The 21,290-nt window shown below is 41.3% G+C and overlaps 1 protein-coding gene across 2 annotated transcripts in view; it reads left to right on the plus strand.

Moving 5' to 3' along the window:
* The window catches only part of LOC146636689 (protein phosphatase 3 catalytic subunit alpha), a 69,091-nt gene extending 50,930 nt beyond the window's left edge, over positions 1-18,161 (plus strand). Inside the window, exons 9-14 of one of the 2 annotated variants that reach the window (XM_085349658.1) lie at positions 5,639-5,764; positions 6,822-6,893; positions 8,350-8,376; positions 9,383-9,467; positions 9,761-9,858; positions 17,201-18,161. In XM_085349658.1, coding sequence (XP_085205784.1) covers positions 5,639-5,764; positions 6,822-6,893; positions 8,350-8,376; positions 9,383-9,467; positions 9,761-9,858; positions 17,201-17,403 — 611 coding nt within the window. In that variant the 3' untranslated portion in view covers positions 17,404-18,161. The remainder of the gene's footprint in view (positions 1-5,638; positions 5,765-6,821; positions 6,894-8,349; positions 8,377-9,382; positions 9,468-9,760; positions 9,859-17,200) is intronic. The other variant, XM_085349659.1, reaches the window with a different exon arrangement.
* The last annotated feature ends 3,129 nt before the right edge of the window (positions 18,162-21,290 follow it).

Genomic DNA, 21,290 nt, shown 5'->3' on the forward strand with positions numbered 1-21,290 from the left:
GGCCGTCGGCTGTTGTTCAGAAGTCTCTATATAAACACTCTTCTAACCTCCACCTCTGATGGTGTTGGATGGAGACCTGGATAAATTAAGGGACTGTTATAAATCACTGTCGGGTTTTTAAAACTTCACAAATATGAGTGGGGAAAGGGAGTAGTTCCCAGCCACAAAGAATAAAACACTCCAACTTAAAGGCTCTGAGATTTCATATCAACACTAAAGCAAATTACTTAGCTCCTATTCACTTGGCATCCACTTGACAGTTACACAAGTCCGTGAAACGATCCCACATTCCTGTTGATGCTCTTAACGAGTGCTGTGGGTGGGGTTCATTGGTAGAAGTAAAGCCCCTGTAATGAATTGCTGTGCTCTTAGCTTCATGCTGGAGCTCCACGCACACTGAGCAATGGCCCTGTGATTGATGGCCAAACGAGTGGGCGCATAAATTTTAAAGAGGAGGGAGGAGGCATCGGCAGCTCCCATCAATCCCGCGTTAGGGGGTGGATGGATTAACCAATGATACCTCTCCACGTGGGGGTAAAAAAAGAAGAGAAGTGCTCCTCCTATCAGAGAGGTGGACGATATCTGAAGCAACACAAACTGACTCCTTTCCCAAAAGTAGACTGAACTCACTTGAAGGCTAGTTAGACTGACGAACACATGAATTAGGACTTAATTCTATAAATTCCAGCTTTAGATGCCACCCCAGCCCTCAGTCCTCCTTTTTTCATTGAGTGTCAGATGCTGACCAGCTGTCCATCACTGCTCTGACCCCTTCAACCCTTCAGTAAAAAGTGACACAGGCAGTTGCAACATGGCAGATGGAGGCTGTGTGAAATGAAAACTCAGCAGCAGTGATTTTGCAGTTTTCACTGTTTGATCTTTCTCGGTTTGGCTCCAGAAGTGACTGCAGTGGGGGGAGAGAGTGATGGAGTAGGGTAGATGGAGTGGGTGTAGTTGGCAGTTGTACACTTGTGCTTTTGTATTAATGGAGTGCTTTGTGCTGCATCATTATTGACCGGTCCAGAAAATCAGCAACTAAGCCCGAATGGTTATGTTTCTTAGATTGAAGTAAAGCTAAACGACAGTGGTGCTGCACGAGCTGTTTACATGAAACATTTACTTCGTCCACGACGACAGTTAAAGGTTGTTTGATCCATCTCGCTCGTGTCGCTTTCCTTCCTTCCTGTTTTCCTTTCAATTAAACAGAAAGTACCTGTTGACATCTCCTTGCAATTAATTACATACAATACAAACTGGAAAGTAGGACAATGAGTGGTAACATCAGCAGATGCATTGTATTGTAGGACAGTTCAGTTCATGCATGGATTAGAGCCAAAGTGGAGCAGATCCAGTATGGCTCCAGTTCACCGAGACGTCGCACATCGTGAGGACACACTGTGATTCGTGAGTTCTTCAGCTGTACACGGACAGCACAGACCAATTACGCAGCAGTCACTTTGATATGAAATGTTAGGCGGACATTGCAAAGGTTATTGATGAAGGTTGTGTTCTGTTTAGTTCAATAGCCTCAGTTGTTTGTGATTAGTACCGCCTCTTTCCCCACCATCTCATACCAAAATGACTGCTCTAAAATCTTTTCAGTCCCTGCAGTCCACGCGTGTGGCGTCAGCTTCTAAATGGCTGGTGTGAAAAGCTAACCCAGTGCAACTTTATACGCGAGGCATTAAAGGCAAATATGTAGTCAGCACAGAGTGTCGGAAGGACAGCGGGAATCTCCCCCTGGTCTCAAAGCAGATTTAACAGTCTTCGTTGCCAGGGAAACCAGCTGGAGGCACTCCCTTATGAATAATGAATGAGCAGGCGTCTCTCTGCAATATCTGTGTTACCGTTGCAGCAGGCTTGGCCTCATCTGCCCTATTATCTGCCGTCGGAGCAGCAGAGCCCTCTAGTGGCTGTCATGCAGCATGCTCTGGCAGTGGACACAGAACTCTCAGCTGGTCCGTGCGAGCTTAAGTGACTTCCATCGTATGAAAAAGCTGCATATAATTGTGTTTTGCAGTGATGAGGAAAATAAAGTGCTTTAATGTCACCCTCATCTGCCCTGACAATACAGATGAGGGCACTGAATACATATTTGTCTCTAATGCCTCTTGTATTTTAAAAAAAGAAGAAAAAAAAAGCCTGAACAAGTGTGTTTGTTTGGTACGAGGCAGGTTGCTGGGTGTCTCTGTTCCTTTAAAAGGAATCTGATTTGAAGGAGCGACAACAGGGGAGCTGACCTTCTCCCCCGCTCTGCCTTTTTCCCTCTGGGCTTCCATGGCTGCATTCAATCAAGTGCCTCAACGATGTTTATGCAGTATGTGATGTTTATGCAATGGCTGCCCACGTGTGCGATTGCTTTCATGCACGCCAACGCGCAGGGATAAACACCCACAGCTCCGTCTGAGTGGACCGTGTTGTAGCAATGCAGCGCTGTTCTTATTCGAGCGGGTAGTAGTGTTTTGCTGATATTGATAATAATCCTGCATTAATTATACAAGTGTATGGATGTTCCCCTGCAGGAAAGTTTTCTGTTTGTATTGTGTTGCCTGGCACTTACAAGTGTTTAAGTATTACTTGAGCACCACTTTCAGTGCATACTACACACACACATTTGTATCAGAATGCTTACTGACCTGAATTGTGTTGTTCCTGAGGTAAAGCTGCCTGGATGCCAGGTTTGATGACTTGCTATTCTTGAATCTGAGAGGAGCTCAGGCAGGAAAGTCCCCCATGGTGACCCTGCCACAGTATCCGCTTTCCTCAGATCTGGGCCACCAGACTGGCCTTGTGTATTAGAGAATCTGAGGCTGCTATATACAGCATGGATATATTTATGTTTGGCAGCTCTCATGTTTTCCTCCACACCCACGTTAACACTGTCTAATCATAGGTGAGGTCGCACGGGGCACACTGTGTGGCCAGTGTTTGACAGCTGGTTTCTGTGTGCGTGGAGATCACGATTATAATGAGACATTTAGTAAAATAAACTGAGAAATATACTGTAAAATATACCAAATATGGCACAAGCAGAAATGTATACTGGTGAAATGCTGTGTCTTCTTTTTAATACCTAAGATTTACCTGGCAAGTTCATAAGGAGTGACACATACCATGCCAGCTGTGTAATCCTTTTTGGAAAAGCAGGTGCTGTCAAGCAGGCTTAAGTTAAAGACCCAACACACAGCATGTTTGTGCTTTTATTCTGCTGCTCTTCCTCCACCCTTACTGTGAACACCAGCTACCACACCCACTCAAGTCTCTCCTCTTAAATTATTCATCTGAGTAATTGAAAACCGCTGTGTATGGATTTTTTTTAAGGCAAATGTAGATTTTTGTAAATATTCTCTAAGTTTGCAAACTGAAACTGCTCTAAAAATAAGAAAAAAATAACATGTGGGTGTAACTTAAGAGTTCATAAATCGATTGCCTAGAAACTAAGAATACATACTTTCATTACAGTAATGATCATTATTGTGTCTAGTACCTTACTTTTCTATCTATTCCTTCCTTTCCTCCTCACCAGGAACTGCTTTTCTGTTAACCAGTGAAACGTGCTCGCCCTCATGAGCCCAAATGTTCCAGAGCATCGATTTTTATTTTCTCCAAACAGCAGGTTACCCTCGTTTAGATGCTTGTGCAGTTTGCTAACTTTGATTTGCAGAAATCAGTTTGTACTTTTGCATTTAAATGAGTCCTTCTGTCAAAGTGAGAGATTGGCACATGCTGACTGTGTAGATATCACCTTAAAGTGGCAAAAAAAATATCCGCCTTTTAGTCTTTGTGTAGGTATTTTGTTCTAAACCGTTTTATTCACCATCATCTCCAGAGGTTGACTGACAGCATTTGACAAGATGTTGAGCGACGTCCAGGTTTCGGTGTGGACGTGGACGACAGTTTTGTCCACCTTTTCCTTTTTTCTTTTCGGGCAAATGGTACTCTGTAGTTATCAGTGGTTTTGCTGAATCACACCTCCGCACAGCACCTGCAGCTAATGAATCATTAACCAGGAACAGTAAGCGACTTTTAACAATGAATCCCACATCAAGTGTTTCATAATGCGACTGAATTAATTTGTTGTTTTAGGTTTGAAGAAGAAATGTTAAGGCCAGTCCCGAAATGCTTTCTTACTTCAACTAAAAGGGGGGGGAAAAAGTTACTTGTGAAGAATGCATCAGTATTCTTCCAGCGATTGCTCGGATGTTTGTTTCTTCTGTGTGTATACCATTAGCTCTTCAGCTGAGTACTTTGAGGGCTATTCTCCTCAGACCAAGTGTAAGAGCCATCATGACAGTGAAGGCTGTAAGTGGTGGTTGGGAACAGGATAGAATCTAATAATGGACCCTGGACCACAGCGAGAGCTGAGGCCTCTTTATCGACATAAATCCCAAATGTGTCATAAAATCATAAATCAAAACTTCCATTATAGGCTTGGGTGGTATCTCTTTTTTCATACTTTGCTGACATTTCATAGGAGTATATTATATTTGTTGGGTGAAGCAACCGCAACTTTCTTGAGGCAGATGGTACACGCAGCTTTGCCCTTGCTGGCGGACAGATTTTTATCAACAGGATTAAATCTAAATGCTTCCATTGGGTTTTTTTTCTGTCTTTCACAGCTTTCTGAGCTCAGCTGCCTTGTTCCACCAGTAGAGACTGAGCTCTGTGCACTGCAATCCATGACCTAGGGCTGTGCGATATGACCAAAATCTCATATGCCGATATAAAACATCTCTATATAAACGATATAAATTTTCTGTAAATTCTGTGAATCTCGGGCAGCTCGACTTGCGTGAAGTGTTTCCAGCTGGGCGTCGTGTACCTGGAGTCAAGTGTTTTAACCGATGCATGAAACGATACATTTTTAGTCACAAGTTGTAACGCCCATCGTTTTCTTTGTATTTATTACACAGCGTGCTGCGGGGAAAAGCCTGCTCTAACGTTTGAGTCTAAGGTTTATTTTTTAGCACCTTTGCGTCTCATCCGTAAATACTCTGCATACTCTCTCACGTGATTCAGTTTATTTTGAAAAGTCTCAACAGGATCTTGAGCTTTATTGTGAAAGGTTTATGTGGAATATAAACAAGCGGACACGCGATGGTGTTACCGTCGTTGTTGCTAACAACAACTCATAAAAACAGGCGCTTGTCCGTCCGTAGTGTGGTTATATTAAATATAAGAGAAAGAGAGAACTTTAAGAAATTAATATAGCCACTACAGTGACCATCAGAACGATGAAAAATATTGCCGTAAACAGCTTATTTTGCGACACCACGAAACAAACGATAGCGTAAAATGAAACGATAGATGTTTTTATATCGTCATCCGACATATATCATTATATCGAACAGCCCTACCATGACCCCAATACATCTCTATACCATTTCATTTATAGAGAGATGTATACTCCCTGATTTTCTTTATTTTGTGACCGTATTGAAAATTTCTACATCCCCAATTTCTACATTGTCTTGTTACATGTAGGCAGAGACGTTCTGGAAACTACGACTGTTTAAAGGAATATTTTGTTACAGCTATTCATCTTGTTTTTCCGAGGATTGGAAAGAAAACAGGATTTCCTTTTATTTAATACTCTGGATTTGCTTTAACATCTTTCCTTTTTTTTTCCCATCCCCAGCGGCAGTGCTGAAGTACGAGAACAACGTGATGAACATACGACAGTTCAACTGCTCACCTCACCCCTACTGGCTGCCCAACTTCATGGATGTTTTCACCTGGTCCTTGCCCTTTGTTGGTGAGAAAGGTGAGTGTGCATGCACTACATTCAGTTTCTTTTAGTAATGAGTGAAAGCAGTTCTTCTTTTCATTCTTGAATGGTGCTTGTCCTTCTGATTTTCATGAATTGCTATTGAAAACAGCCCGGCCTTGAGAAATATAGCGTGTACACTTTGTGCTGCAAAATCACTTTGCGGTTCATACATGGGATACTTAAAGCCAAAGATTTACAAGCCAGAAACGCGCTTGTATGCAGCGTTATAAATAAGTTAGAGGTAGAAGTTGGGACGAATGGGTTTGTTTTTTAACGAGGCACATACACTTAAGGATACATAAAAGGGAAAATTGGAGGAAAGTTGGAAAATAAGTGTGTTTTGAATGTTTTGTTTGATAGTTTCCAGCGGACTGGATAATCTAATAGCAACAGGAAACTTTTCCAGAGACAAAGGCAGCAGATGCTCAATCTCTTTGATCTTAAGTGAAAGGATAGACAGTGGAGAGCCAATCTGGTTGGATTTAAGTCCTAATGCAAACACGAATCATTCAGAAATATGCTCCAACGTTGCACCATGTAGCACCCAATAAGCAACCAAAATTATGTATTGATTTCTAAATTCTTCTTGGAGCCAGTGTTTGTCTCCCTGCTTTCTTGATCAGAAGATAAACTCCAGCTTTTCTTGTCTTTCTTTGTTCTATTTGCTGATGAGCTGCAGCTCCTTGTTAAAGCAGGAGTATAATGAGCAGTTGTGAGCTCTATATATATACATGTCTATATAAAGTAAATTGCAGATAAGTAGTCCATGAAAGTTAGAAACTGCCAGACATTGGCTGTGCTTGGCATTGTCGAGGTCTGGGTTGCTTTGAAGATTTACTCTGGTTAAGCTGTGACACATCTGTGTCAATTAATCACACATAAGTATGCCATTCCTGGCAGTCTCACGAGGTCACTGATCAGCACAGCTAACTGCATGTGTGTGTGTGGAAGAGTCAATCGAGTGAACCGGAGCAGCCCAGAGTTTCTCAGCAAAGTTTTTTATTAAATATGTGTGAGATGTTTTAAAGTATGCTTCTCTTTTCTTGTACAGTGACGGAGATGCTAGTGAACGTATTGAGCATTTGCTCCAATGATGAGCTGTCAACTGAAGAGGAGCTGGACGGTAAGCTCGGTGGTTCAGTTTTCTCTGCACTTTGCCCCTGCTCCACTAGAGGGCGTATCAGACGTTCATTATTCAAAACCTCACACACACACAGACTCTTACTTAGTTTTTACATGTATGGTGTTCAGAATTTTACATGTAAAAACTATATATGCTTTAAACTATTAAACACAGAGGAACGTGACGTCTGAATGACTGAACTCGGCAGCTTGGAAATGATGACCTTAGATAATCCAGGAAATATGAAGACCCTTATAAAGTCTCAACATGTCTGTCAGTATTAAAACAAAAAATCCTTTGAGGACAGTTTTTTGAAGTGTTGTTTTCTGCTAAGTTGCTTGGTTTATCTACGCTAGTGGTGAATCTGAGTCATCTGTTTGATACCAGCTTACAGCTTATGTACACGAGATGGCCAGTTTTCCTCTGCCTGCCCCACCTCTTACTGCCAAACAGGAAATGATCTCACCAGACCCCCTCCTCCCACCTCTCTTCCTCCTCTTTCTTTGTGTTTACTAATGGTCACAGTGTGCATCGGTAAACCCAGGATATGTGTCAGGATCTCAGCAGATTTCCACCATGTCTGAGCTCCTGCACATCTAAACGCAGCGTTTCCTTTAATCTACTGATCAGGGAGCGTAGATTGAGATTTGCACAGATCATGTGCAAGACCAAATGTTGTGGTTTATAATGATTTAGAAATATTTTGGGGGGGTTTGTTACTATTTTTTCCAAATTCACAAAGAGAACCTTTCTTGCTTCATTGTGCTGTTGAAGTTGTGATTGTAAATATCATTATAGAATGAACTGGTTTTACATGTGGCTCATTTAAAAAGCATTTCATATGAGAAAAGCTAAATTCTGATTATATCGATGAGGAAATTAGCACAACTCATGCACTCGGCCATTCCTAAACATTAGTAGCTGTCCTTTAACATCTTCATTTTCTACCAACTCATTCATGCTGATTTTAGCTGATCTCATTTCTTGCCACTGCTTGTTTCTTGTTTAGTTTCGCAGCCATTTCCATGCTTGTTTTATTTATTTATTTTAACTGTTTTGACATTTGAATTGTGTTATGTTTTCTTTCTCGCTCATAAGCTCCTTTTTTGTGCCCTGTTATGATTTCAGATAATCCTTCCTATGACCCGCTCTTTATCTGCTATGGTTTCCATGGTTTTCAGTTGCCATTATGTTGATGTTTCCAACCTCACTACATATTTCACATCTTTTCTTCTCTCTCTCATTCTCTGTCTTTCCCATGATTATCTCATCTAATTTCTCTTTTTTATGTTTTCCAGAGTTTTGTGCTCAAGGCATCGCTTTTGTTTACACTCGTGCTTTCTTGCCTCTTATTTTGCCGTGCGCTCCCTCTCTTCCACCTCATTCATTCTGCAGCCATCCACTGATCTCTCTGTCCTTTCTCTTGTCTTCTCTTCTGGGGGTGTTTCATGAGAAGGACAGCTAATATATCCCCCCAAAAAAGGTACAAACACTAGCTGTACTGGTGTGTGCAGAGATGGACAGACTTTTGTTCAGTGCTTGCTCTCTGCATTTCTGAAGTCTCTAAACTAACACCTCTGTTTAAAGCACCTGCTAACACTTCTGCTGAGGCTAACTGTGGTTCTCAATTAAACCGAAAAATGGGTCAAAAGTGTTAACAGTTACCCACTCCTGTTTGAGGCCGGCCCAGAAAGGGGAAAAAGTGTTCAGAAGAGTCATGCCTTTTATCTAAATTAGTCTTTGTTGTACACAATAAATATATTCTGAAGAATGAGCAACCTGAGGATGGCAGGAAACAGATCCTCACACTGTCAGCTGTGTCCCTTACCCAGCTTTACTCCATGCATCGACTTCATTTCTGTCCCTCGTACATTTTCCAAACTGGGCCTTTGGGACCTTGAAACTGTTATTTTGCAAAAGGGGATCTTTAAAACAAAGTTTCCAGTCCAGGAAAAATCCCGTTAGTCTCCACCGCTAAAACACAGCACAGGAAAATTTAAAGAGCGTGCTTATCGAAACATGCTGAAAACACTTTGGACAAGGTCAGAGCCATTCAGTGATGGAGAACAGTGGCTTGTTTTAAAAAGGTTTAAGTGCTCTCTGGGCAAAATAATCTGTGAGAGTCAAAGGGACTGCAGCTCACAGTATGTAACACAGCCGCAGCATGAATGCACTGAATGCTGAGAATTACTCAGATGATGTGATGTGTTTATAGATGCAAACCATTTTCTGTAAACCGAACTTAAGACTCCAATAACAATGTGTTTGCATTGTATTCGTCTCCTGCACTGCTGGATAAACTAATAGTGGAGAGACGTGCTCTGTTTTGAGTAGACTCACTGAATTCGATGGTCTTTTAACGAGGATTTGGGGGATTAAAACAAACGGCACATAGACTATGCGGTGCATTGTACGCTCGACTTCCACAGGACGTGGTTGAGTTCAGATGAGTCACGGGTTGTAAGACTTTTTGCACTTTCTCAATGCAGGTGCCACAGCTTCTGCACGTAAGGAGGTCATCCGCAACAAGATCCGTGCCATTGGGAAGATGGCCAGGGTATTCTCTGTGCTCAGGTAAACACTTAAAAACAGTGTTGTTGTTGCGTTAAGCTCCATTTACACAGCCTTAGAGATCTGCGCTTGAATATATTATTAATAACTTATTAAAGTAATAAATATGTTACTTTAATATTTCATGTTACAATTGATTTCTGACTCTTTTTGTTTTGTTTTTTTTGTTGCCAACTTAGTAACATGGTTATGTAGTTATGTGACTGCCCAAAACCCATATTTTTGATGATTTTCTAAATAAATAAAATCAGCTCTACCGTGTAAATAAATAAAATGTTGCTCGGTTAATATTTCAGAGAGGAGAGTGAGAGCGTGCTGACGCTGAAGGGTCTGACGCCCACAGGCATGCTACCAAGCGGAGTGCTGTCCGGAGGCAAAGAGAAGCTGCAGAATGGTAAGTGTGTCACAGAGACCCCCCACCACCAGTGGATTCTCACACCAACACGTTTTCCCCTTACACAGCAGAACTCTCAACAAAGTGCAAGCTTAGTGTTTACAGAATACTGCAAATACAGACTCCTTCACTTTTCTCCTCATTAACTGTACTGGAATTTCAAAATGTTAGCATAGTTAAATGTTTCTGAGAGTGTCAGTCTTTTTTTATGTTTAGTTTAATTGTTACTAAACAGCAACAGTTGCTCCTTGTAGTTTTTATCTCCCTAAACAATGACAAACACATTCAGCAGATTTTTATTTATTTTTTAAATTTTTTTGTGTCCATGTGTCCCCTCTGATCTGTACGGAGCCCCGCAGGGGACATGGGAGAAAAAAAAATTAAGACGGACTTTTGCGAGATCTCGCAAAACAAACTCGGGATCTCGCAAAACAAACTCGGGATCTCGCAAAACAAACTCGGGATCTCGCAAAACAAACTCGGGATCTCGCAAAACAAACTCGGGATCTCGCAAAACAAACTCGGGATCTCGCAAAACAAACTCGGGATCTCGCAAAACAAACTCGGGATCTCGCAAAACAAACTCGGGATCTCGCAAAACAAACTCGGGATCTCGCAAAACAAACTCGGGATCTCGCAAAACAAACTCGGGATCTCGCAAAACAAACTCGGGATCTCGTTAGCTCGAAGCTAACGGGAGGTCGAGACCTACTACAGCCGGGAGGAACACTGCTTTCCCGGCACATCGTGCCTCGACCTCCCGGTCGGCTTCAAACCGGCGTCCGAAGAATGCGGCTAAAACTTTTGCGAGATCCCGAGTTTGTTTTGCGAGATCTCGCAAAACTTTTGCGAGATTTCGCAAAAGTCCGTCTTAATTTTTTTTTTTCTCCCATGTCTCCTGGGGGGCTCCGTAGATCTGGCATTAATACGCTCTCTTCCCGTCCTATTCTTTCACTGTATTCCACTGGGTTTATCTCAAATATTACCTGTATCTTTTTCTTTCTCCTTTCTCCCTAGAAACTGCAGGTATAATCAATTGTGCAAGTATTCCATTGTGTGTTGTTATTTTTTTCTTTGTGGGAAAAGATAAGAGTTCAGTTCACTCTTTCTCATGTGAAATTTCAAATGCTCCCTCAATGAGTTTGGCAAGCTGCCGCAGCAAGGAGATGAAGGCTTTTTTGGAATCACCTTTACGCACGCTTTAATTGGATACAAACGTTTACAGCGCTGATCAGATCTGAGCGCTAGCAGAGAATCTCAGCAGTGCTCTGTCAGAATAGACTCAGGTCTCTGTGAATCAAGGGATAAAACTGTATCGACACTAATAAGTGTAGAAAAAGGGATAGCTGCCATCTGCCTTGTCATTCACCAAGTAAAGCAGAAATCCGGTAGACTTCCCTCTCCTCGCACAGGTTCTCACCCTACATCAGCTAGCACTTTCCTGAATACACAAAAACATCTGTAGCATAGTGTTAGTAACCTTTAAATAATGATGATAATAATAAAGGTTTAATCATGCTGTACAGTATGGTGTACAGTACTTTAGCACACTTAATCATCAAACTGTTTGTTTGGTCCTCGTGTAGCATTACCTACTTAGCTACTGGTCATACCACACTAAGGTAGCAGCAGTCGTGCAGGTCTATGGATCTCAGTAAGATTGTGTTTTATTGCTTAATAACACCCCTTTTCGTTTCTAATGTATAAAATCTTATTGAAATCGTGGAAGACTTTACTAAAGAACCACTTGAACATATTACATAACACCGTGTTCATCAACTTAGTGCGCACGTGTCCTTAGACGTGAGTCTGTCAGAAATCAAAGAGCCTCTGACTAAAGCTGTCAGTTTTGCATATCTCTGTTAGGAAGGATGCAATTATCCTGAAAGCATAGCATTCTTTCACAGTCATTTTCAGCATCTCTACTGAGCTTTTAAACCAACATTAAAGTGGACCTATCATGCTCATTTCCAATATCATGGGTTTTTTTCAGGGTTTTTTTTTTTTTTCTGGGAATCAACTAAAGTAGCTCTGCATGATTCATTTTTATCATCATTTATCTTATGCTGGGCCGTGTTGCTGCCCATTAGCACATGCCCTGTCTGAAAAGAGCTGCTTGAATAGCAGGTGGGTGGGGCTTCTGTGTTGTTAGCCGGGGGAATATCTGACTCTGACCTCATTATTTGGAACTTTGACCATGTCTGATATGCCCGTCCAGCATTGGAAAACAAGGGAAAGCATCATGGGTCCCCTTTAAGTTTCAAACAAGTGTTTCTGCCGATGGCCTACATGACAATAGTGCTCTTAAGGATTAGTGTATACATTATATAAGTTCAGAGGGATTTGTTTTTGAAGCAGCTGACACTAAAGAGAACTGCGGTGAAGGTAGAGCGATGTTCAGAGATTCCTGTTACAACATTGGTAGAATCACACTGCTGCCCTTAGCACATCAGTGTGCTTCTACTCTAATGTTGACTCCATCAGTCATACTCTTTAAAGTCTCATGCTATTGTGCCCTTTTTTTAAGTATGTAGTCTTTAGTAGAATTTAGTCATTACTTTGTTGTCACCCTCGCCCCACCCCCCATCTTTGTTAAAGTTGACTCTGCAAAGTTTTATCGTGTGTTCACTTATTATCTCGAGGATGACTGTAATTGATTGGTAAGTGGCTGAAAGGTTTCCTCCCCTCACGCGTCGCAGAAGTAAGCCAGCACTTTTGATATTTATTATCAAAAGATGCTAATCCCGCAGCTGCAGATGCTACTTCATGTTGCACACAACACAACGCTAACGACGCTCCATGTTTCTGTTGTACTTCGAGCTTTTACATTAACAGTTCAGTCACGGCCAGAAAGCTCACACCTGCACGCGCACTTAAGTCCTCTCTCTGTTTTCCATTTGTCTCGTTTCGAAATGTACTCTTTTCTTTGCGTAACAGGAACACCTAATGCATCTGCAACTTGCTAAAATTGCTGTCGATGTTCATTCTTGCAGTTTCCATTTTATCTGTCACACATTCAGACCTTTTGTCAAACACATTCAAAGTACCTCAAACATGCAATCCTCTCCATGAGGTTTGCTGCTACATACGTGTATCGCCTTCCCTTTACAGATCTGGAACTAAGGCTCATCCTCTCCCCTCCTCCCCCCTCTTTCACCGTTTCCCCTGTTTGCTAACATCCACATGTCCTCTGTCATAAAATGTGGAGATGATTTTTAACCTGTGTTGTCGGCATTGGCTGTCTTTGCTGCTCATTGACTTGTTCCTGGGACAAAATGAACTCTCCTGCTCACTTCTCTCATTCATTTTGCAACCTCCCTCTTCTTCTCTTCAGCTACTATTGAAGCTATTGAGGCTGACGAAGGTAAATGGGTCTGGCTGCCCTCTTCTGTTGCTTCTCATGGCAATAGACAGGGGGCTGTGCTGGGTTTTCATCCATCTCGCTGGTGCTTGAATAGAGTGTGTTGGGTGTTTGGGCTAACAAATTGTGGCATAGTATTAACGGAGAAAAAGAAGTAAGTAAATTAGGAAATCCTGTGGTCACATGTTTGAAAGGGGAATGTCTTTCATAGCACAGATTTTATAATCACAAAGGTCATCTGTGATTTTGAGTGAGTGCAAAGCAAATTACACCTCGCGGTCTTCCTCGGAAATCAGCGCTAATGTAGGCCACAATCGGTTCATCCACAAAAACTCCTGCGTTAAGGATCTTCTCTGTTAGAAGTTAAAATAATCTGCATGAAACATCAAGATAAAGAGAAAATGCACATTCACACGTATATAATGTAGGAGGTGGGTATCATCAGGTCATCTGGCAGCTTTACCAAGCCTTCAGCCTATCCAGAGGGATAGACTGGACCAGCATCCTTAAAGGTCCTGAAAACCTAAAGTTTTGAGGGGTTATGTGATGCACACAAGCCAATAAAATCCTTCATTTTTAATTCATAGAAAGCTGCTTCTTAATTAATGTTGAAAAGTGGAGTATTGTGCAAAGGTCTTGAGCCGTGGCCCATTTTATATTGTTTTTGTATCGTTTCGGCAAAGAGCCAGACTATGTTTGGCAATTTTTAAGGTGGTCTGGAGCAATACTTTTCCAGGCACTCCATTTTTAGAATTAGTACCGCTGAGCTATGAATCTTTCAAGTGTAAAAAGACACCCGACGAAAGGGATGAACCAGTGTTGTGTCTACACATAACAGACAACTTATTTAAAAGCCTATTTTAAATTGTATCTTTAGGCACGTTGTTACTAGCAGCTTATCACAGAAACACACGAGATGAGTTTCAGAGCTGTTATCCAAACAACTTGGTATCTCTCACATGGTTTGCCCTTAAAAAAATTGATAAAACTGGACAAACAAGCGGTAAATCAAGACTTTTGCACAGTATTAGATCTGGCATGAACTTTTCCTAAACAAGCCTTAACTACTTCAGACCAATAGGAGAAGCACAAAGGTTATATCGCCATCATGGGTTCTGAATTTGGCCTTTCCCAAAAGCACAGGTGCTAATGTTGTGGTACTGGTACCAGTATTTTTCCACAGCAAATGTGTGCAGCAGATCTAGATAAGGCACCATGTAAGTGAAAAATAACCCCACCTTCCTGATTAAGGTTTTCACGACCTTAAAGAGGAAGTAGGTCCTGTCGAGTTATCGGTAGAGTTCACCTTGACAGGATATTGAATATCATTTTGAAGTAACACTTTATTTCCTAATGGAATATATTCCTAATGTTACCGAGGGTAATACTTTATGTGGTAAACTGCACTTGTTCTCTTATCTGGGGATTGAATGAACTTTTCCAGAGGAAGGTACTTCAATGAAATCACTCATCATAGTTTAAATGATTAATGCAATGCTCTTATCATAGCAGACAGCACGCTCCCCCTCTGCTCTGCCCTCACACAATACAATGAAGTCTTGCTATGAAAGCTCTTGATGGTTTTCCCCTTTGAAACAGCTGAAGCAGTTGTGCATTGTTGTTGCTGTTTTATTCATGTAACACCTTCCTTAGAGCTGAATCTGAATTGGTAGACGCTCCACAGGAGGCTTTGAAATCCAAATTGGACGCTCCCTAAAATCTGCTTTACTTGCATCGCCTTTGGCGCAAGAACAACCTCAACTGCGAGCTAAATAGTAGTATGCCAGCTGCTATTTACATTGAAATTGTCCAGTACTTCCTCTTTAGCCCCATAGAGGACAGTCCATTGTAGTGTCCAGACTCTTCTCTGCTTCTCTCTCCATGTGGATCCTCTGTGGCCCTGCTGTGTCGTGTTCTTTCCTCTGAGCTGCTAATAACCTGTGTCTGACCTGTGCTATGCAGCAACACAACTACGCTACCCATCACACCGTCCTCTCCACAATCCCCAATTTGTCCTCTTAAATCAAATCCCCTCCTCCCCTTGTCACACCCCCATTCTAGTAAGAAGGGTTTTCTTATTTACAACCATAGTATTAATCACCCTCAGTCTGTATGAAAGGTGGAAGTAACAAAATGTTTTTTAAAAAGTGCTGAAATAGAACTCAAGCTGAATATTGGAACGATTCGTTCTTGTAATACTTAAAGTATCCATCGACTTGAATGAAACAGCCTTGAATTGCTGGTTTTATTAATGTCATTGGTGTTTCTTTGCATATTTAAAGGGTTTTATCTTCATTATTCAGTTTAGTTCACTCAGTTTTGTATCATATTGCAACTTCCACCCATCATAACCTCCAGTCAACCTTCAATTGCTGCATGCTTCAAGCAGACTAAACAAGTCGTTAGCACCCCAAGTTCCTTTGATAGTGTCTTTGTACGTGAGCTCAGTCTCAACGTGGTTTCTATTTTGTGGAAGTGAATGTCTCAGTGGGCTCCACTCTAGTGTTTCTTTTTCTCCTCCCTTTATTCTTTTCTTGTCTCTTTGATCATTTCTCCCCCTTCCCTTTTGTCGTTACAAAAGCTGTGTTGTGATGGGGTGACCTGGATGTTTGGGGTCTTCAGGTGTTCCGCGATACGGCTGCGTTGAGATTTTGGTTAATATCGGTCACATTCTTAACTTTTAACATGCGCAAAAAAGCATGACAAGATGGCCACGAGATGGTCTGCTATCACGGATATTGTTGGCACAGTGAAAACCTGTCGACCCTGATGTCAGGAAGTGCCCTTTGTAGAGTTAGAAGGAATATGTAATCGTTTCATCTGTCAAGCGGCATTATCACATAAGTTATATCCGTGTGTTGTCACATTATCAAATTGCTTAAATACTTTCATATTGCGTTCATGCCTTATTAAACCATTAATCGTTTAAAATGCTGCACGACAAATACTGTTTTCCATGAAAAACACAAACAAGTAACAGTGGTTGAAGACTTTGTCTGGCCTCATGAATAGCAAAGATTCTTCTCACTTCATTCATCTTCAACCCAAAGAAAGTTCAACTTTTAGAATTTTTTTATTTCCTGGGTGGAGTCACAAGAGAAGATTCATAACACTCGTGATTCTCAGTCACAGCTAGCTACTTCAGCTTAACACCCAGCAAAGCACTAATGTGCACAAACTTTGACCTGCCTGGTATCCACTTATAACTCATAGAAATTATTAATAGAAGCCAAAAAAACAATATTTTGTACTAGCCTGTAAACATTCCTTTGGTAGGCTCCTTTGATTGCCTCGCTTTTGGTTCCACGCTCAAGGGGCGGAAGTTTAACGCTTTACAGTCGGCTCCATAGTGTAGTGGTTAACACATTTGCCAAACATGCAAAAGATGCATGGTTCTAGTCAGGAGGAGATTATCAAAATCCCTTGAAGAGTTGTATCAAAAAGGACAGCTTGGATAGAAATATGAGGATATTGACACTTTGCAAACAAGGTAGCAGCCAAAAGAAACAAAAGAAAGAAGCTAAGCTAACCAGATTTAATGGGCAGGATTTTTTTTTTTTTTTTTTTTTAAATCTTCTCATGTGACCCCACCCAAGAAAGCAAGTATTTCTGTTTTCCAAACCTACAAGTGTGTCTGGAGAGATCGACGCCATGCACTTATCATATCAGAGATCGCCTTTAGATATTCAGTTTTCATGGATTAAATGTAACTGAACTAGCCAGCAGCTCATCAGGTGATCAGGTGCAGCCTCTGTTGTCACTTTCTCAGTAAAACAATTTTTTTTCTCTCACAATTTCAAGAGCAAAGCAAATATAATCAAATTTGGTGATTCACGGGTGAATGTGAGCGTGACCCCCACCCCTTCCACCCCCATTCTTTTAATCATTTAAACTCTACACCATATAAAATCACTCCTAACTCTCTCTCTCCCCCCCCCCCCCCCCCCCCCCTCCCTACCCTTATTTCCTGCATCTCAACAGCAATCAAAGGCTTCTCGCCTCAGCACAAGATCACTAGCTTCGAAGAGGCCAAGGGCCTGGACCGCATCAACGAGAGGATGCCTCCGCGGCGAGACGCCCTGCCTTCTGACGCCAGCCTCAACTCTCTCAACAAGGCCCTGTCCTCGGAGACCAACGGCACAGATGCCAAGGGGAGCACCAGCAGCGGCAGCAACATCCAGTGAAGGCCCAGCAGCAAGGCGCCACCTTGGCCGACGGGGCTGCCTCGCCCCCCAGCCTCATCGCGACCCGCCACCACAGAAAAGGGGCAGAGGGTGAAGGTGTGGGATGGAGGAGGAGAAGGAGTGTTGGAATGTGGAGGGGGGAGGCATCTATGGCTCATAACGGGGGGACATCTCACTTGCTAGTCTTTGGATATGCCTTCAAAATATTAGTTCATAGTCAAATCTGCTAAGTTATTGCCAGGTCACATTTCTGAAGGGTCAGGCCGTAACCGCGCTTGATTCACCTCCACACCACAGTATGTCAGAGAGGGAGAGAACGATGGGGGAGAGAAAGAGAGATCGAGATCTTAAAGGTGATTCAGTTTCTTGTTTTTCTTTTTTTTTCTTTCTTGAAAGACCCTTGCTCATTTACACCGAAACGGAAAGTCGTTTAACTTCTTACTAACTATCGTACGTTTACAAAAATACAGCACTAAAAAGGACAGAACATGAGATAATGTTTTTAACATATAAGGGTGTACAAACTAAATAAGGACTATTTATTGATAACTTTTTGTTTTGCTACTCTTATAAAATAGCTCTGAAATTAATTAGGCAGTCTTAAAAAAAAGAAAAGAATGTTGCAATGTTGTGGAAATGCCAAATAATGGAACGTTTTATGGTTTTGTACATATTATGCTTACCTCAGGTTCTTTTGGTGTGTGCTTTGACCTGATTTTTCTGTATAATGGCTAAATAACTCAGTAATGAATACCTATTTTCTTGAGTTTCATAACTGGAATTTACACTTAACCTATCTATCATTTGCAGATATGTTTATTTTTTGTCTCTTTTGGAAGGGGGGAGGGGGGGAGGGTAGATTTATTGTGGCTTGCTGGAAATGAGTGTTATTTTTTTTTCTCTTTTTAAGTATTGCGAACAAAGTAAAAATAGAGAAACTATATTGTGTAAAAAAGAAAAGGAAAAAAGAATACAATAAAGTGTCTGCCTATGCATGTTTTATAAAAAAAAAATCAAACAAAAGGAAATAGAACATCTGAAAACTTTGGCTGTGGAGGCCTGTTTTGAAATATATTGCGCTTTAGTGAACATATACTGGAAACGTATAACTGCATACTTTCAATTAACACCACGATGCTCTATGCCTTCTTTTTTTGTAATTGAAGCATTTAATTATCTATGATGGATGAGAAATGAAATTTTTAACCTGCGCTTGTAAGTGCACACAGTCCAATTAAGCATGTTTGACAATTCTTGTGAGGTGTGTGGTTACATGTGGAACTCCAAAATGCATGATTAGCTGTTTGTGTCATATAACAGGTGAATCGGTTTTGTTTTGTTTTTGTAAATGTGCCACAGAAAGTGTAATTTGATTATTATTATTATTATTATGACTATTATTTGGACCTCTGCTTTGTATATCAGTTACAGGTTTGATACTGCTCAATACTTTAAGATGAAACGAGGAAAAAACAAACTTAGATCTTTTTTAAGAACTGCTTTAAGTGCCCAAGTAATTCACTACACGACATGAAGCCTTGCTTTTGTAATTTAACTTCAAAACTGTTGGCAGATGAGGCATGCACTTGCAACTATGAAAAGTATTTTATATAACTGTTCAATAAAAATGTGCATGAATTTCAACTTGAAATGAACCTGAATCCCCTGTGTGTGTGGTGAATGTGTGCGTGAGCGCCTGAAAACCGATAGAAGTCATCGTCATATATGGTTTCATATGAGTTCAGTGTGATTCTCCTCTACAGCTCCAGTCAAACACAGCTTGGCTCAAAGCGCTGCAGTATGTAAATAGGAAATTGCTACTTGGCAGTTCCTCAGCAAAGGTGTTTCCTCTTTATCAACCTCAGTGACTTCTTTGATTAAACTCGGGAGGCTAAGCTCAAACATAATGACTGTGCATAATCACACTTGTTTTTGAGAACAGGGGTCTGCAGCCTTGTTTCTTTTTTAAATACATGCAACTGCCACTTTATTAGCTACGCCCGAGTTGGACCCTGAGGTGTTGAAAACATTCCTCAGATTGATGTGACCGCATGGCTGCACATCCATGATGCGGCTCTCTGGTTTGCGCCACATCTCAGAGGTGCTCTTCTGGATTGAGATCTGGTGACTGGAGGCCATTCGAGTAGAACGAACGAACTCGCTGTCACGTTCAAAAGAAGTTTGAGATGACCTGAGAAGGAAGCCGTCAAAGGATGGGTGCGCTTTAATTAGTAAGCAACAGGTAGGCTTGTGACTTTTAAACAGTGAGGGAATTGATACAAAGGGGCCCAAAGTCAATATCTCAAACACATTACACCACCAGCAACCTGAACTCCTCATACAAGTCAGGATGGAGCCATGCTTTTATGCTGCTTATGCCAAATTCTGATCCTTGCATCCAAATGCAGCATGAGCTCGAGACGACACTTTGCAGTAGCAGTTCTTAGCTGATGGGAGTGATGTAACAAGTGGTTATATATTAGCAATAGTGCTGCCTTCCTATCAGCTAGAAGAAGCCTGGTCATTCCCCTCTGACCTCTGGAGTCAACAAGATATCTCCACCCAACTGCTAACTGCATATTTTCTCTTTTTAGGCCACTTTCCTTAAACACTAGAGATGGTTGTGTGGGAAAGTCCCAAACAGCAGTTTCTTAAATACTCATACCAACCAGCCTGCCAAGGACAAACACATTAAATTAAACAAACACTTCAATCACTTTTCTTCCTCATTCTGATGATTGATTTGAAGTCCAGTGAGTCATTGTGAGCATGTCAACAGGTCTAAACGCACTGAGCTGCTGCCACGTGATTGGCTGATTACACATTTGTATTGACGAGGAACTGAATAGGTGTACCGAATGAAGTGATCGGTGTGTGCATGTACATTAGGTTGCAGTTGAAGTTTACATTTAATTTTGGAAATGTCAGGCTTTCTGAAAATGTGTTGGGAAAATATGTTACAGCTATTTCTATTTTATTGTCAGTGGAAAAAAAAATTTCTAGTTAGTAAAACAAACATTTAAGTCATTCTATATTTTAGCTAAGAAGTCCACTTCTCGTGTGCGTGTCTCAAGTGTCTTTCTTTTGGACCTCCTTTCAGTTATTAAACACAATGTTTAAATGAAAGGAAGTAAACTCTGGCATCCTGTTTTTTGGGAGGGCCCAAAAAACAGCAGTTTGGTTTTGTTGGGGGTGGGGGGGTGGGGATAGGGTAGGAAACAATATGAGTTGTTTTTGGTTTTTTTTTTTTTAAAGTTTTTTCAAGTAAAACGTTTCAAGTAAAAACGGGCAGTGTTCAAAAGTGAAGAACTCATTTCGTCTTTGATTATAACCTCACTCTGTATAAAAATCCAAACTCATTTTGTGATGCTTTTGCAAAAAAACAGCTGTCTTGACTTTATGCATCGGTCGATGTGCGAGTGTGTGTTACCACCAACACGCCTGGACAACAGGTTTTGTGAAGACATTGTTTAACAAATAGTGGAGAATGGCTGGCTTCTCAGCAGCTCCTCTGGGCTGTCAGGTCTTTGTCATCAGTTCCAGTCATTATTTACCAATCTGATTCTATCTCTCAGTTGAACTGTGTAGTATGTTAATGGTTTCCAATGGATTAAGGCTTGCAATGTCACCACTATCAAAATTTACCACAGTTACTTCACTTACGCACAGCTCTGGCTCAGTGTAACTACTTTTTTAAAGATCTAATCTCATCTGTTTTGTCCGATTCTGCTCCATTCACTCTCCGTGAGGTCTCTCCAGTCTCCTTCACCCTCGTTAAGTGGTGTCAGAGCAGGAAAAAATAAGCAATGGGAGTTGCCTTTGGGTTCCACCACATTATACAAAACTGACATGATTGTTAAATAGACCCAGAATTGAGCCAAGTGCCT

This window comes from Diplotaxodon limnothrissa, linkage group LG3, assembly GCF_057381915.1.
Source record: "Diplotaxodon limnothrissa isolate DT_005_m linkage group LG3, D_limnothrissa_male_GT1.1, whole genome shotgun sequence".
Lineage (NCBI taxonomy): Eukaryota > Metazoa > Chordata > Actinopteri > Cichliformes > Cichlidae > Diplotaxodon > Diplotaxodon limnothrissa.